This window comes from Neolamprologus multifasciatus, chromosome 22 (assembly GCF_963576455.1).
Source record: "Neolamprologus multifasciatus chromosome 22, fNeoMul1.2, whole genome shotgun sequence".
Classification (NCBI taxonomy): domain Eukaryota; kingdom Metazoa; phylum Chordata; class Actinopteri; order Cichliformes; family Cichlidae; genus Neolamprologus; species Neolamprologus multifasciatus.
In genome coordinates, this window is record NC_140459.1 from 32,639,146 (window position 1) to 32,657,607 (window position 18,462).

An 18,462-nucleotide genomic window follows, 5' to 3' on the forward strand; every position below is an offset into this window, starting at 1 on the left:
ACAGTCCACTTTGACCCCCAGGTTTGTGACAGTTGGCTTAACATACTGGGCCAGGGAATCTACATACACATTGGGGGTCTCAGTGGGGCTACCAAAAACCATCACCTCGTCTTTTTATCATTGAATTTTAAAACATTAACAGACATCCAAGCCTCAATGTCATCGAGACACTGAAGTAATGGCTGTGTAAGGTATCTGCCCTTTTTCTTTAGAGGGACATAGATCTGACAGTCATCAGCATACAAGTGGAAAGGAATGCCGTGTTTTCTCAGTACAGAACCAAGAGGAAGCAGATATAAAGAGAAGAGGAGGGGGCCTAGAACTGAGCCCTGTGGGACACCACACAAGAGGTGAGCGGAGGACGACACATAGTCACCGAGCCTGACACAAAAAGTTTTCCCCGCCAAGTAGGACCTGAACCACTCCAGTGCTGTGCCCCTAATGCCCACCCAGTGCTCCAAACGAGAGAATAAAGTGGCATAATCCACGGTATCAAACGCAGCTGTCAAATCTAAAAGCACAAGAACAACACAGTCCCCAGCATCAGTCGCTAAGAATATGTCATTAAAAACTTTTAAGGGCTGATTCAGTGCTATGAAAGGGTTTAAAACCAGACTGGAAAACCTCTAACACATTTTGCTTTTCCAGGAAGGCCGTTATTTGGCTGTAAACTACCTTTTCAAGAATTTTGGAAAGAAAAGGTCGTTTGGAGATAGGCCTGTAATTTGCAAGAACCGTAGGATCAAGAGCAGGTTTTTTAATTAGGGGTTTGACTACTGCATCTTTAGGGACAACACCTGACATCAGACTATGGTTTACCAGCTCAAGAACCAAAGGACCAACTGTAGGTAACACCTCTTTTGAAAGTCGAGGAGGGACAGCATCATTTGGAGACCCTGCAGGCTTAAGATGACCAACAGTCTCCTTTAAAAAGGACAGAGTCACAGGCTCAAACCTGTCAAAGACAGCAGAGCAGGAAACAGAGACTGAGAGGTCATGAGCACAAGGAGAGATTTGAGCCCTTGTGGAGGAGACCTTCTCAATAAAAAAGTGTAAAAAAATTTCACAAAAGAAAAACATCCACTAAAGACTGCTGTGGAAATCATGTACATCACTGATCTCTCTATGCTGCTGCTAAATGGGCAATCACTGTATATCAGACTTTCCCGTTGGTTGACTTCTATCTATAAATCTCTCTTTTTTGCAATTTATGTAGCTACTTTGCACTTAATGCATACATATTATTAAAATTTGGACTATGATGGTTGTATTGATGTATAGCAACTTGTAATGCTCCCGAAAATGGCACCACAGCATGTAAAAATGTAAAGATAAGCTCTGGCGGACTTGGTTCTATGGTAGGTCTTGAAGGGTTAATGAATCAATGGTATGGAAGTGGAGGAACCAAGAAGAATGAGTTGAGTAAAGTTTGACTTATCTGACTGTTTTGCTTCGCTTAATGCGCCTTATAGTCCGGTGCGCCTTGTGGTGCAAAAAATACGGTAATCATAAGGGACTGAATTGTCAGAAATAATTATTATCCATTTTAAACGAGCAAGACCAAGGAGCCATGGATTGTTTCAAGAGCAACATTAAAAACAATCTGCTATTGCATATTATTCACTTATATTTGGTTTTTTACTTGTTATATTGTTATGTGTTGTATTTGTTGCACCTTTCTCCCAGGTCTCCCTTGGAAAAGGGATTTTAATTTCAATGAGAATTTTTACTTGGATAAATCAAGGATAATAAATGAAAACTTCTACTGTTGCATGTAAAGCTGGATATCACTCAGGAAGGAGAAAGCTTTGGTGCGCCATCCAATTGGTTGGCATGACCCTGAAAAAAATATGCTGACAGTCTGAGGTTTTTGGACACTTACCCACAATTAAGACACAACTGCCACATTGAAAAGAAAAGAAAACCTCCATAGTCTTTCAGAGCGTAAGTATTGTTTTGTATTGTGCTATATTGTTAAAGCTCATTTTTATGGGTTAAGAAATTGTTTCATGTTCCTGTTTTTAATTCAAATAAAATCAAAACAACTTATGAGTTTGAATACAAGTATGATATGGATAACCCATAACTCATCTAAATCAATACTTCAATCAAAAGAGTAAATTATTAACAAGACGCTTCCTGAGACTTTGTTTAAACAACAGCTAATACAAGTGTTGGAAAACAACAATGGCTGAACAAACGTACCTGGCCCAGGATGCCGCTGAGCAGACTCCACATGGCTTGGCCTTCACTTCGCAGCTTTCCATTTGCATTCAGCAGTTCCTCCAGAAACTCACAGAGCTGGAGGGAGACAAATGGAAACAAACTGTGGCCCTGATCATATAACACGTGATACTTTTTCTTCTAATAAACCTAAAGAATAACTGTCCTGAGTAACAGGAAAAAAGTTGAATCCATAAGCATTTACCATTCACAAGGATGAAACAACAATATAAACATCGGTCTCAACCTGTGTGTTAGCTGGGTCAGCAATAGAATAGAATCCTTTTTTATTGTCACTGTACATGTACAACGAAATTGCTTCACTCCAACTGTTCAGGTAGAAAATATAAATAGTAAGACAGCAGGAATATTTAACAAACTTGAGAAACATATAACAACATGAGAGCTACAAACAGGAGGAAGGCACAGTATAGAAAAGGCGCACATAAAAAGAACAGGTTGTGGTACGAGGCTAACCTAACTACGGTCAAATTAATTTTTTCAAATTTCAAAAACAGACCAACTTGTCTCTTATTCGTCTCAAACTAGGGAATGTAAAACATTCGATCTTCCATCCATCAGTAACCTAAAGAGTAATCATCATTTCTATTGTTTTTTTTTTTTTTTTTTTTAAAGGTTATCAACCTAACTAAACAATTCACCTAGAAACTAATTAGGTACTGCCACGCATGTGACTGGGAGTAAAAGGGCAAGAAAGAGCTGTCCTGTGCATCCTTTCATGTTATCCAGGCCATTTACAAGTTTGGCCAGGAGCTCAATACACCATGTTAAGCAATGTTCTTAAGAGACAACCCCCTCTATGGTTTAAATACCTAGGAACTGAAGAGGTCTCTTGAATGAAAAGTAAAATGTCTTCGCAAAACTTAAAGAAGTCCAGTAGCTCACATGTTCCCATTATGTAAAAAGTGAACGATAACAGTTTGACAAGCATACAATTGAATTTCTTCCCCATGGAGGTGTTTCCTGAAGAGCTGTTAGCCAGACCTTTGGTGATATGTGCACAATGGCCATGCTAATTATCTGTGGCACGTGAACATCAATTTTGCACTCAAATATAAACAACTGAAACCGTTTCACATTATCACTGCGTATGATCTGCAACTGGTAACCTCTTTGTCGAGGTTAACGCTGTACTGTTCTCCACTAGTGTCCATTAGTCAAAGCTTAACTTGTAATGGTATTTTCTCCAAAGCCCAAGCCATCTGACAGCAACTCAGGCAGTGCAATTAGCAATACACACGCCATTAATAACGCTTAACATGCATGGCAGACGACTGAATGCAACATTAACTCTGACTTCTACTCTGCCATTGTATTCCCTTCCTCGTGCTGACAGACGGAGTGGCAGGCTTACTGCAGAGGTCATATGTCTGAAGAGAAACATGAAGGCTGCACACAGAGAACTCCTAAATTCAACCTTCTCTCATGGCACAACAAAGCTTTAAAATCCATTAAAATGCTCTAAAATGTGTTGAAAGATTTGTACAACTGAAGTTCAAGTTTACAAATGCTGGTATCCACTGTTGACTCCCCTCAGCCTCCTAGTAGTCGGCATAAACACGCTGGGTGCCTTAATTCTTGAGTTATCGTATTCACAAGATTTATTTTTAGAAAACGTCAGATAACCTCTGACCTTGATTCAAACTCGACTGAGATTTTTAGTAGATGCGCTAACATAGCACGAATGTGAATCCTAGGTGAATTCCTTCTTGCAATATCACATTCACAAGATTTTCAGAAACGACTTCTGACCTTGAGGTCAAGGTCACTGAAATTCAACGAGATTTTTAGTACAGCTTTTACAGCTGAGGGGTTAAAAGAAAGAAAGAAAGAAGACTGAAAACGCTGCTTTGATAATATCACTACATTTTTTCACCACATTCATTTGAATGTTTCCTTCAAGCAAACCTTTTGGAAAGATGAACCTTTTTTGGTGTGTTGCTTGGACACTATTCAGTATATTCAGTTTTTTGCTACCACAACAACATCACTTTCTCCATGAGAAAACCTGCATATATTAATGAAATGGGCCCGTGTGAGCTGTCAATATGAACAGCAATGTCAGCTTTGTTCTTTCTAAACTTGAAATCAGATGTCACTCCACCATCATTCCATGTACATCGGTGTATCCATCCCAGGTTCAAACTTCCACTGAGGATTTTACAATCAGTCAACATGTGAGTGGAGTATAGAAATTCTACATTTTACTACAGTACTACATTAAGTGTTAAAGAATCACAGCCTTTTTTATGCAAAGTCCCTCAATTTCAGAAGCTCAAAAGTAACTGGATAGTTAACCTCAACCTGTTCTGTCATTATGCAACGACAGACAAAAGAACAGAAGATTGTTCAAAATGTTAAACTTGTGTTTGGCAGTTGGTTACTGGAATCTTAAAATGAGGTCCAAAGAGATGCAGAAGCATTTAGCATCATTTAGGACAAGTTCAATATTCAATATGATCAATCTGTGTATATTTATTGATTTCATAATTTCCTTGTGTGACCAATAAACTTCATCCATCTATCCCATAATTCAGTCTGTAATTGAGATTTTGCAAGAAGTTGCTCACTACTGATGGCACTCAAAAACAGTTTGCCTGGAAATAACTAAAAACATTAACTTGTACCAGAATGATGAGAGGACATAAGTACGGAAAAGAAAATGAACAGTTCATTGTCTCAAACAGACCTGACTGTCTGTCAAATATGCTGCAAGCAACATTCTGACATGGGCACGTATATCAGGTCACTGCTGCAGATAAAAGTAGCAGTAAAACGTTTCTGTTGTTTTTGCACTAAAGGATTTCTTTTTGAAACTAGCGTGTAATTAAAACAATTTTTAATTATAGCAATTGTGTTTGAACTGTGTCACTCACCTTGTTATACTCCACGTGTAGTTTTTCTTGTTCATTCTCCAGCTTATCTTTAAGGTTTTTCTGCTCTGAAATGTTATCCTGGATCTGGATCATTCTCATGTTCCGCTCTGAGTAGTTTTTTTTTTTTTTAAAGGAAAAAAAGGGGGATACAAAAGGTGATTAATGAAGTTAAAGGAGCAGAAGAGGCAATGTTGGCAAATGATGCTATATTAGGTTCTAAAGGATAACAGAAGAATGGTGAAGAAGGAAAATATAAATCTAGTACAACTGCTGCTTTTTCAATGTAGGCTGACTACATAAACGCAATAACGCCATCGCTACCACATTTAACGATACATACAGTGGTTGCAAAAGTATTCGGCCCCCTTGAACTTTCCCACATTTTGTCACATTACAGCCACAAACATGAATCAATTTTATTTGAATTCCATGTGAAAGACCAACACAAAGTGGTGAACATGTGAGAAGTGGAACGAAAATCAAATATGATTTCAAACATTTTTTACAAATAAATAACTGAAAAGTGAGGTGTGCGTAATTATTCAGCCCCCTTTGGTCTGAGTGCAGTCAGTTGCCCATAGACGTTGCCTGATGAGTGCTAATGACTAAATAGAGAGCACCTGTGTGTAATCTAATGTCAGTACAAATACAGCTGCTCTGTGACGGCCTCAGAGGTTGTCTAAGAGAATATTGGGAGCAACAACACCATGAAGTCCAAAGAACACAGCAGACAGGTCAGGGATAAAGTTATAGAGAAATTTAAAGCAGGCTTAGGCTACAAAAAGATTTCTCAAGCCTTGAACATCCCACGGAGCTCTGTTCAAGCCATCATTCAGAAATGGAAGGAGTATGGCACAACTGGAAACCTACCAAGACAAAGCCGTCCACCTAAACTCACAGGCCGAACAAGGAGAGCGCTGATCAGAAATGCAGCCAAGAGGCCCATGGTGACTCTGGACGAGCTGCAGAGATCTACAGCTCAGGTGGGGGAATCTGTCCATAGGACAACTATTAGTGGTGCACTGCACAAAGTTGGCCTTTATGGAAGAGTGGCAAGAAGAAAGCCATTGTTAACAGAAAACCATAAGAAGTCCTGTTTGCGGTTTGCCACAAGCCATGTGGGGGACACAGCAAACATGTGGAAGAAGCTGCTCTGGTCAGATGAGACCACAATGGAACTTTTTGGCCAAAATGCAAAACGCTATGTGTGGCGGAAAACTAACACTGCACATCACTCTGAACACACCATCCCCACTGTCAGATATGGTGGTGGCAGCATCATGCTCTGGGGGGGCTTCTCTTCAGCAGGGACAGGGAAGCTGGTCAGAGTTGATGGGAAGATGGATGGAGCCAAATACAGGGCGATCTTGGAAGAAAACCTCTTGGAGTCTGCAAAAGACTTGAGACTGGGGCAGAGGTTCACCTTCCAGCAGGACAACGACCCTAAACATAAAGCCAGGGCAACAATGGTTTAAAACAAAACATATCCATGTGTTAGAACGGCCCAGTCCAAGTCCAGATCTAAATCCAATCGAGAATCTGTGGCAAGATCTGAAAACTGCTGTTCACAAACGCTGTCCATCTAATCTGACTGAGCTGGAGCTGTTTTGCAAAGAAGAATGGGCAAAGATTTCAGTCTGTAGATGTGCAAAGCTGGTAGAGACAAACCCTAAAAGACCGGCAGCTGGAACTGCAGCAAAAGGTGGTTCTACAAAGTATTGACTCAGGGGACTGAATACTTACACACAGCTTACTTTTCAATTATTTATCTGTAAAAAATGTTTGGAATCATGTATGATTTTCGTGTTCACCACTTTGTGTTGGTCTTTCACGTGGAATTCCAATAAAATGGATTCATGTTTGTGGCTGTAATGTGACAAAATGTGGAAAGGTCAAGGGGGCTGAATACTTTTGCAACCACTGTAACAGTGTTAAATCCATGCACTGCAGACACACAATCACTATCTAACTGAGTATGCATGTCTTAGGACTTTTGGAGAACATCTGAGTAACTCGAGTAAACTCATGCAGGTATAGCGAGTACACGCAAACGGCACACCTTCCTGCTCATGACATCAAGAAACGTTCAAATTTCCCCTAAACTGTGCCCTGCAGTGCTTTGCAGTTTTCTAATCTCAGTGTTTTCTTCTTTAGTATCAATTTCACTCACAACAAACAAGGAGCTTCTAAAAGAATTGCTGCGAAACATTTTCTCACTGTTCTCAGAGACCTTCCTACTTTGGCTGGTAAAGTGAAATAGCAGCATAATAATTAACACTTGACACAAAGCAACAGAAGAGCGTAGAGCAGAGACAGTTTCCTCACCCAAGTAATAGTTGACAAAGTCTGCTGTGAGAGCAGGCTGCTTGTGTTTCCTGCGACCATCCATGCTGGCACTGGTATCAGATGTGTCCACAGGGAAAATGTCAGTGCTGATGCCCATCAGTTCAGCCTTCCTCATCAACTTTCTGATAGCTGAGGCGCTAGAGGTCAGAGGTCTTGGCAGTTTTTCCCGGGGTACCCATGCCTGAGGACGAGTGTTTCTGGACAGCTCAGCTTTTGCCCTGTACTGCTGCAAGCGAGTAGTGATTCGGGCCTGCAGGTGGGACACATACAACCACTTTGCTATTAGAAACAGGATATATTGTGCTCTGTTCTACTTTTAGTATATATAAGTAGCCTCTACTTTCTAAAGAATATCACACAACACGCTGTTAGGAAACACTGAATTGTGGAAACCAGTTCAGCCCATCGTTTTTAGCCCATTTGCAACGTCATCTTGGAGAAGGAAGGAGACTAGAAAAGTACTAACACAGGGTGCTTCTTACAGTGTGGATGTGACACACATGCAGCGCTCTGCTTGCTCAGTGTTCTGGTTAAAGACAGTTCTTTATGGCTATGCCTGGGAGTTTGTGCTCCTCGTGCTAACCACTGTATATGTGCAATTGTATTTACATTTGGGGACAATGAAAGTTTCACATGCTGTCCCTCACACTTGCTTATAGTGCCTAAATTTTGTTAACTGGGACTTTTTGTGTGCCTGTCAATCTGATATAACCATGCAGTCACATTTAGACCACCTACAACAAATACAAAACTGTGATCTAATATAAGTTCGATCAAGGGCCACCTCAAAGTACAAACCAAAGAACGTAAGGGCAATAGCAATGAGCAGAGTGATTTCTACATTTTCTTGGAGTCGGGTGCTAAACTATCCGTGTCAGCTCAGAGTGAGGCTGCTGTGTGGGGGTCACCTCCCTCTGTCCCACACCTTTTCCTTTTGTGTGCAGGTTTATTAACACAGTTACAGGAAAACTGGAGCATTTCTTAAACTTGTTTTAGGGTCAAATATTATTTTGAAAATACACAATTTATCTCACCCATCCAAACTGTCCTTTGTCATTTAAATCAGCGGTCCCCAACCCCCGGGCCTTGGACCGGTACCGGTCCGTGAGTCATTTGGTACCGGGCCGCGAGAGTTGAGGCTCAGGTGTGAAATGTATAGTTTTCAGGGTTTTTATCGGTTTTCAGCGTTATTTTGTTATCGTTTTATCGTTTACTCGGTTTTCCTGGGTCTTTTCACGTGTGTTATGAATAAATCTTCTTTTTTTCGGTACCGGTACTAGTTTTATTTTGTTGTATTTATCCGCGACACCTTAAAGGCCGGTCCGTGAAAATATTGTCGGGCATAAACCGGTCCGTGGCACAAAAAAGGTTGGAGACCGCTGATTTAGACTAAATATAGTGCATGTTTTTAGTATAGACGGGTCAAACAATCCTTACCTGAGCTTCGGGAGTAAGCTGTCTCTCTCTCTCCTGCAGAGAGACTTTACAATAAGACTGTAAGGCCAGGTAATTCTTCCTTTTCCACTTTCTGTCAAAGCGGTCTGCATGCTGTTTGCAGTATGCAAAAAATGGGTCCGCGATATCCTGAGGAAATAAAGAGCACTCATGGGAATTAACGGTTAAGATAACTGGTGGGAAAACAGGTATTAATAGTCTGTAAAGCTTTTACCACGTTGAACTTTCAGAACCTGCCGCTCACTAAAGTGAAAAATCCAGCTGAGGCAGAAGCAGAGCTTTGCAGCTGCTGACTTCCTACAGTCGTCTGTGTGCAGTCTGTTGTAGTGGAAGATTTGTAGCTGATTAACTGGATTAGGCTGCTGCAGTGAACAGGCATTTTTCCAAATACTTGTGTTATATGAATTTTATTTGTTTTGTTTGGTGGACTGCAGTGACAATATTCCAAAAGAACTTAGAAAGAACGGATCTCTTGTAATTCATCGTTGGTCATTAATAGTCGTTATCAATCAAATCTGTCACTCGCTAGTTTGATTTCTCCAAGTGGTCGATGCTTTATTGACAGAAGCTCTGTGAAGGAGGTGAGGAAAATAAAATAAAATCAGGGCTTGATTTTACAGCTTCTCTCACTTCATGTATTGGTTAAAATTGGTCTATTGGTATTGTTATAATAATATTCATAAGATATTACATAAGAAATTACAGACTTTAACTATTATGCTTAGGGCAAAAAATAAAACACTACCTCTTAAGTTACAAAGTTTATTTGTATTGTGAGGCAGAAGGAAGTTTTATTTTAAGCACCGGTTTGCTCGAACCACACAAAGGCAAATGTGTCCAACAGTCACAGGCATAAGAAACTGGAATCCTCTCAGTGATCATCTTAAGTGTTGTACAAATGTTTCTCAATTTAAAATCTGCTATAAGAATAAAATGATAAACCAATATGAAGAAGTTGAAAAGAATAGAATTTAATTGTAGAAAAATGATCCTTTTAGTTTGATATTTAGTGGTATTGCTCATTGTTGAGTATATTGTTCTGTTTGTTTTGTTTTGTTTTGTTTTGTTATGTGCAGAATATTGTCAGAGTGTAATTTTGGTTGCCTACTGGTATTATCACAGATATTATCACAGATAGGGGGCAGGTATCAATAAGAATTTATTCTTCTTCCTGCTCCTTTTCATGCATGGAAACGGTGTTACTTTAATTGAAAGGAAGGTTGTGTATGGGAATAAATTACTGCTGTACCATGTGTGAAACAAAACAAAAAATTAAATTAAATTAAAAAATTAAAAATAAATAAATAAATTTTTTTTTTTTTTCATAAAGGTACCAAGTGTGGTAAAAAAAAAAAAAAAATTGGTGGCACTGTGGTAAGAGCAGAAAAGTCCTCAAGAGTACAAGATCGTCGTGGATGTGGGGCTGCAGGTATCGATTTCTTTAGTAATCGAGGATTAATTGAACAAGAAATGAGCAATAATAATAATAAATCACAGGTATTTCAGAATAAACTGCTCTTTGGTTTCTATTTGAGAAATTGTAATGTTTTAAAGTTCAACTGCAAAAACTACGAAATCCTTAGTCGCCAAGTTCTGATCAATTCCCATCCCTACTGTATACATGACTAATATATAAATGATCTCAAGTACAGTCAAAGTAAAAAAAAAAGAAGATATATTATCATATATTATGGCATAGTTTAAATTGCAATTTAAACTATGCCATAAAACTTTTACCTTTACTCTTTCTTCTTGGACGCATTAACAGGGGTTCTGACAGCGTTTTATCTACTCGTAGACAGTGTGTGTTCATGTGGATTATTTTGTTTGCATGTGGATCTGCGTGTCCATGTGAATGAGTGAGTTTGTGTTTGTAAGTATTTAAAGTATGAGTATGAGGAGTCTGTGGTGTCTCCAATGAAGAAAAGCGAGTATATGAGCATCTGATGCAAAATCTTTGTGCTGCTAAAAACAAGAAGTTATGACTTAACGTAGACGTGATATTAGTATTAATTCAGTGTCCAAACATTTTCATGGGCTTGTGAAGAAAACATTAATGTTTAAAAGTAAAAATACAAGTTATTTATTTAAACAGAATATATTATATTATTTCACTTTCAATCTGAAAAAATGTTGGAAGGTATCTTTGTGTAAAATAGGACGCTCAGCAAGCTGTAGAATTCAAACACGGTCTCAGACCAAGTTAACAGTTCATCTGCATATTTTAATAAATAAACTTGCAGGCTTACTGTAGATTTTTCTCTGTGTAAAACAAACAGTGGTGGATGGAGCAGCTACAAAATTTGCTTTTCTTCACATCAGAGTTTGTTAATCAGGTGCTTCGATCAAGGACTCCTGCTCACGTTTGTCCTAGTAAAGGTTTAAATGGTGATCACAGGGAGGATGCTGGAAACACATTTTCCTTTTACTCAACCTGAGCTCACATCTCTGTAACGGCTCCTCCTCTTTGCTGCATGTAAACAGACTCCATGTTAAACTGCCAGAGTCATCATCACTGCTGCTGTTGTGTTATTAATGTTTTTGTTTAACAAAAACTGTGCGGGCTTAATGTTGTCAAACTTTTTATTCATGCACTGCTCCTAAATATGTTTGTATTGCAGATGTCGCAAATGTGGGTGAAGCACTTGCGTTTACTTAGTTTAACACATCTGCACGCTACAGAGCCGTGTGTTCAACGAAGCATCGAAGGCTGAATTGTTGCAGCCCTAGATGGATGGTTCAAACACAGGGTAACAGGTTCAGTTTAGAGACCTCCACGAATCAAGGAAACTTTCTTTATTTTATTTTTTCACTTTTAAGTAACATTTTGGTTTAGTTATGATAGTTTTTGCAGCAACAGGCACAGGTAGTGCAAACCCAAGACCAAACAGTTGTTTTTTGTTCTGCCAGTCTACACATATGCTGCTTACAGCTTCAACAGCTAACACTGCTTTGTTTAACAGGTGAGCTGACAAATTTATAGCATCAAGTTCACTTCCTAGTTTTTTGTTTGTTGGTTTGTTTTAAGAGCTGCACAGCCAGTAGCCATCACACAAAAAGTCATAATTCTTTGCTGTGCAGATGTATTATTGAATTTAAAACATCCTTTTAACACTTCTGACATGACAACCACTGAAGCTACGTTAATAAACGTATTTGTACGGTGTAAATGACATATCAAGAATCAACTGTTACCAATCAACCACCCAAGTGTTTAAATGGAAAATATCTGCATATTCGTGGACTCTTCATTTCTCCGAGGGAAGAAAGTTCACTAATAATGCTCACTGGTGTCGTTAAGCTGCTAACAAGGTCGCCCTACCTCCTCCGCTGCAGCCTCAGACAGGAGCCCCTCCCTCTGTGCACAGGTGACGTGGAAGTAGGATCGACACATTCCTGCATCACAGCTGATACACACACCAGTCCTGGCAAAACGGGCATCCTCACAGAAACTGCACTCCTGCTCGTAACGAAAATAACACATAACATTTTTTCATTTTTCAAAATTGCCAGTATGCAACTGTTTCACTGTTAACCACTTTTCATTTTGACAGATATTTTGGATTATCTGCTGAAATTCTGACGCTTCCATGTGAATTTCTAATTAAACTGCTTTCAGGTTTTACATGATAAATCAGCCTCACCTTAACGCTTGTATTTAGCACAATTACCTCGCTTATACATCACTTCAGACTGACGAAACTTTAGCTGAAAAGCTCTAAAGCCGAATTTCTCAAACTTCGCCCCCACTAAGTGCCTTCTCAACAGGTAACTTCAGCAACTTTAGGGGTGGAACGTGCCACTTTTAAATTGTGCCCCATTACTGATCATAATGATTACTGTAAGTAGAGCATTTTTCTGTTTAACCAGTTTTGCTGCAAAAAAAAAAAAATGTCTGAATACAGCCTCTAGTTTATGGGCGTCAAACTCAGCCCTCTCTGATCATAAGTGGGCGGGACCAGTGAAACTCTCCTTTCTGTCAATGTAAAGAAGTTACAAATTTAACTTAAGAAAAAGATGCTGTGACAAAAAAATCTGTCAGCATGATGCAAGATTACAGAAAAGGTTCTGGCAGCTCATTACAAAGACTGTCCAGTTTTTCTTTTTTTTCCTCAAATAAAAATGGGCTTCACTTGAGCCACCTCCTAATTTTAGAAATCCACTAATATCATTGAAATGCAGCCAGATGCTGCTCATTTTATATTTTCGCCCATTTCTTCTCATTTTTTCCCCGACAAGCTTGCATTTAAATCTGGCTCGCAGGTGTAACTGCCTGTTCCACTACACTTGCTGTCTTCCGAACGCCTGCCCCCCTCCTCCTTTCACTAATGGTACGACCCCAGTCTTTGCACGGATTGGCCTCATGGCTGATAAACACTATGTACATTGAAATTCATCTTCATCAGTGAGCAAAAAGAGAACTTGCCTTGGCCCCATATTTTGAATAATTCATCTCTGTGAGTGTTACTGGTCGCAACTTATCAATGTCTCCAAATGCCACTCCAGGAACATAAAGGGCACAAACCACATGCACCCACCTGAAAACATCAAAGAACAAAAGCAAAATTGGTGAACAAACGGTACGAAGAATGGTAGAAAAATCCAGAACTGGAAATGGCTCAGAATCAAGTAGCATTTTAAACATTTCGACTCCTGGATGCTGATTTCACAAAAAGCTGTGAACTGATAAATCATGGCTATGGTTTATTTTCGCATTTAATGTAGAGAATTTGTGTAGACAATAAGACACTTAATATCATGAAACTAGTTTCTCAGACACTCAAAAAGAAATTGCCTCATAGATTTATGTAGGCCCAGACTCATGCTACAGTTTGGTGTGAGACAGTTTCAAATGTGGACTTTAGGCAAGAGAATCCAAAGTCCAATATAAAGATATCCATCTCTAGCAAGCAACCGCTTCACAGTTTAATTTGCTGTGTTTTTCATGCTCTACTGAAGTAGTAAATTCGTGTGCAGCCTGGCTGAGGAGCACTATCAGCGATAACGTGGCTGAAGTCTCCACGCTTCACATAACACAGTCTTTTCTCTCACTCTTTTTCTTCCTCTCTTTTCTCCTCCCTCCATTCCTCCAACACTTCTATTTTCCTTCTTAATCAAACCTGCTTTTCTCCTCAGCACTGAATATATAACACAGTTCAGACAGTCTTTGGATCCCTGCAGCATTTTGAATAGCACAGATCATTCGCTGTTATTTGTTTCTGAACATGTTCCACTTGCTGTATCTTCTAAATGGCAACTGACCACCAGGTCATTGTGCCACTGTATCCCACCTCCCAGCATCCGTCTCTTTGAAGATGCCATCCTGGTTGGGGCATAGCTCACAGCTGGGAGTCACTCCGTTCTTGCAGGCATCACAGAACCAAGGCTCTGTTGAATTCTCAGAGGCCGAGCTCATAATCGAGTCGCTCTCGCCATCCACACCGTAACACCCTGGAAGCAAAGACCAGTATTAACCTTACTGAACAGTCATCCCATTCAAATGAAAACTGCTCCTGTGAGCCACAGCGTGCAACACATGTGGTAGATGTGAAGCTGTGCCACAGAGGTTAGAGGTTAGGAGTAAAAAAAAAAAAAAGATAATTTTGCATTACTCTGTAACATGGTCTGAGATCCACTGACACATCATTAGCATTTAATAATATAAACCTTAGGCTACACATTTACTCTAGCACAAATTCCTAACCTAATCAGGGCACAAAATATGTTTCTTTGAGAGAACCAACACAAAGACAGCAACGGTGAAACTGTGGACTAGTCCAAACAGCAGCTCACAAGCAGAAATTAAGGCTACAACGTGACTGCTAATCACTGCTTTTGTTTCCTGATGAAAAATCAGTCCCTGGCTGGGCTTTGCATACAGCCAGTTTTCACATCACAGTGAGATTATCTATTTCCTTTATGTTAGCATTCTGTTTTTGCACATCCTTGTAGATTCAATCCAGTTTTTTGTTTTTAATGACAGGCTCAGTATGCACTTTACCGTCACATTCCTGATGCTTCCCACAGCCAAAAATAAAAGTAATGCCCTCAAAAGCTAGCTTGGCTATTTTCCTCCTCTGCAATGAGCTGAAGTCAGCGCAAGTGGAGCGAGTGCAGTACACTACTGCATTACAGAAACAGCTCCCTTGATTAAAGTAATGTATAACTCTAAAACACCTTACACCAAACACTGCCCATGTGACATATCTCTATGCCTTTTGCCTTTATTAAGACACAAATGTAAACAATGTAAAAAAGGTGAACGGGTTCACACACCAACTAACAGAGGAGCTCCAAGGACACACTGACAACATCTTTACTTGCTTCACTTTGGCAGAGCAACTCCTCAGATTAGGGCTGCTCGATATAATGATATATATTGAATGACGATATAAAAACGTCTATCGTTTCCTATTACACTATCGTTTGTTTTGTGGTGTCGTAAAATAAACTGTTTACAACAATATTTTTTCATGGTTTTGATGGTCACTGTAGTGGCTATATTAATTTCTTAAAGTTCCCTATTTCTCTTATATTTAATATCACCACACTACTGACGGACAAGCGCCTGTTTTTACATGTTGCCGCTGTCCGCTTGTTTGTTTTCCATGTAAACCTTTCACAATAAAGCTCAAGATCCTGTTGAGACTTTTCAAAATAAACTGAATCACGTGAAAGAGTATGCAGAGAGTTTACGGATGAGAAGAAAGAAAAAAAGAGCCGTCAGGTGCTAAAAAGTTAACCTTTGAAACTCAAACTTTGAAAGAAAATGGTGGCCGTTACAACTTATGACTAAAAATGTATCGTTTCATGCATCGGTTACACCAGCTGGAAAAACTTCACGCAAGTCAAGTTGCCCGAGATTCACCGAATTTACAGAAAACGTTACATTTTTGTGATTTATATCGTTGTCAGGACGATAAATGAGATTTTTGTCATATCGCACAGCCCTACCTCAGATGATAACTGGCTCTGGTTGGCACAATCAGGGGAAACAACCCAGAGCTACCCACAAACAACAAAATGAGAAGAAGATGCAAAAGATGCTCCTGCTTCCTGGGAACTTCCAATGTTGTCATCCAACATGCCACAAGTTGCTTTATTCTGGCGTATGCTCTCATGTCCACTTCATCTATACCCCTCCAATCCTCACACATTCACCTCCCGTGCACATTTGTATAAGTGGACAGCAGCTAAAAGATCTCCTTTGTTATAAAAATGTCAATGGTAGATCTTAGGCTGCTAATGCAGGGAACTGCATATAAGGTATAATCGAAATTAAAAAAAAAAAAAAAAACACATTGAAATTATGTAAACTGAAGTGAATTATGCTAACTAAGTGTGACGATAGTAATGAAGTAACCTTTGATACAGAAATAAGGAGAGAGGGCGCAACAAGAGAACGACAAGGTGTGACTCAAAATCAAATGATTGGAGTTACATCGAGTAATTGGATGCCAACATCAGGTGATAGCCATGTCATACTGGAAAGGCGGAGAGAAGAAGGGGACTATAAGACCCTTTGCAGATAATGATTAGTCGTTACTTCCTCAGGGTTTTGTCGAAGTGTGCAGAAGATTAGAAGACCCTGCATCACACAGTAGATTTCACAGCAAGAAACCCAGAGGATTTAACCTTCTTTTTGCAACCCACTATGGACCACAAACTGAATTTACTATTTACTATCCAATATGGTGCTCACTACATACTGGAAGGGAACTATCTAAGGAGTTCCACGCTCCTCAAAAAGGATTTTATCCTGCGTGGCAAAGGGAAGAATTCATCAATGGCAAAGGTTTTTGCTCTCTTAACAAAAATAAATAAATCAAAACTGACAGTAGATATTTAGCAACAGCTTTGATTTTAGGGTAAAGATAAATAAACAGAGGCCTGGGGAACATTACTGACGACAGGCAAGCTTGTAATCTGATTTTTTTTTTTTTTTAACTGTACTTGCCAATTTCAACCTGAGAGATATGGTTTAAAATCAAGCAAGTGCCAATGATGTCAACCGATTCTGATCTCTTTAAAAGAATATCATGAGACACTGTATCAAAGGCAGAGCGCAGATCATAGAGAAAGCATGGCTAACAGCCCAAAGTCAGTTGCCATTAGTGGATCATTTGTGATTTTGTCCTGGACTTCCTCTGTAGTGTGAAGTGGCAGAACACCACACTGAAATTGTTCAAACAAATGACTGTTATTAAGGTGTACAACAACATTTTTTTCAAGAATTTTTGAAAGAAAAGGTAAATTTGCAATTGAACTGTACTTATTGAGGTTCACCGGGTTTCTGAAGTGTTCGATTTATCTCAGCTGTTTTAAGAGGGAGAGGAAAAAAGCCAGGGATCAGGGAAGCGTGAATAACCTCAGTTATTAAAGGAGAGAGAGAGGATAAACAGGATGTTGCCAGTCAGAGGTGGGTCAAAGCAACACGTAGAAGGTTTAGATTTCTTTAAAATCATACAGTGTACCATATGTGGAATTATCTAGAGCCAGCTGCTGACAGATGTTACTAACCTTAGTACTGAAAAAGGCTATAAAAATGTTCTAATGCTCAGTGCAGTAAACCTGAGGTGGAAAATTGTCAGGTGATTTAACCCTTTAAGACCTACCATAGAACCAAGTCCGCCAGAGCTTATATTATATTTTTACATGCTGTGGAGCCATTTTTGGGAGCATTTCAAGTTGCTATACATCAATACAACCATTATAGCCCAAATTTTAATAATATGTCTGCATTAAGTGCATAGTAATTACATAAATTGCAAAAAAGTGCAATAAACTACAAAAAAATTGAAAATCGTTTTTGTTTTTTAACATATATTTCTAGTTAGAGAAATTTAAGAGGCTTATCCCTCAAAACTGTAAATACAAAAAAGTTGCACAAACTAGTTTCCCACCACAGGAAATTTATTTTGAGTGTCTTCATAGTTTTATTTTTGAAATACACCAATTTTTATATACTGCAGGAAAAACGAAAATAAATATTATAATGCAAATTTGCAAAAAAGCAGCATATGCATCAAAATAAACTATTTCCAGCAGTGCAATATGAGTCCTAAGCATCCCAGAAACCACACAGAAAGTCATAAAGTCAAATATAACTTTTAAAAACACCAGTATAGGCTCATGAGGCCTTGATGGTAAAAAAAAACGACATTTCCGCGAAAATGACGTCACTTCTGGTTTCGGGCAGGTCATGGCGGACATGCGATAGTTCGTGCTGATGTCTATTCCAACGTAGGAAGTGTTACAAACAGCTGATCGGATCAGCAAAGCGTGTTTCTGGAATATTATGTTTTTGTTCCTGCAAGAGCTTTTTATGCAGTTTTTGCAAAGCAATATGTGGAAGGAAACTGTGACCGAGGACAAGCTGATGGCATAAGATGTAAGTACAACTCCTCCGGTTTCATATGCAAAAAAATTATTGCGCTAGCTCACGTGGTTGCAGAGCTACCGGGATTTAAAAATAGTTACGCAAAACAGAGCGTGCTGCTCTGACCGGCTTTAAAGGATTAATGTAGAGAGTCCTTGTATT

The 18,462-nt window shown here is 39.2% G+C and overlaps 1 protein-coding gene across 7 annotated transcripts in view; it reads right to left on the minus strand.

Moving 5' to 3' along the window:
* The window catches only part of phf14 (PHD finger protein 14), a 132,683-nt gene that overhangs the window by 93,081 nt on the left and 21,140 nt on the right, over positions 1-18,462 (minus strand). For all 7 annotated transcript variants that reach the window (XM_085148943.1, XM_085148942.1, XM_085148945.1 and 4 more), the window contains exons 5-11: positions 14,213-14,372; positions 13,348-13,459; positions 12,244-12,381; positions 8,904-9,050; positions 7,446-7,716; positions 5,121-5,227; positions 2,206-2,301 (exon numbers count right to left, since the gene is read on the minus strand). In XM_085148943.1, coding sequence (XP_085005069.1) covers positions 2,206-2,301; positions 5,121-5,227; positions 7,446-7,716; positions 8,904-9,050; positions 12,244-12,381; positions 13,348-13,459; positions 14,213-14,372 — 1,031 coding nt within the window. The remainder of the gene's footprint in view (positions 1-2,205; positions 2,302-5,120; positions 5,228-7,445; positions 7,717-8,903; positions 9,051-12,243; positions 12,382-13,347; positions 13,460-14,212; positions 14,373-18,462) is intronic.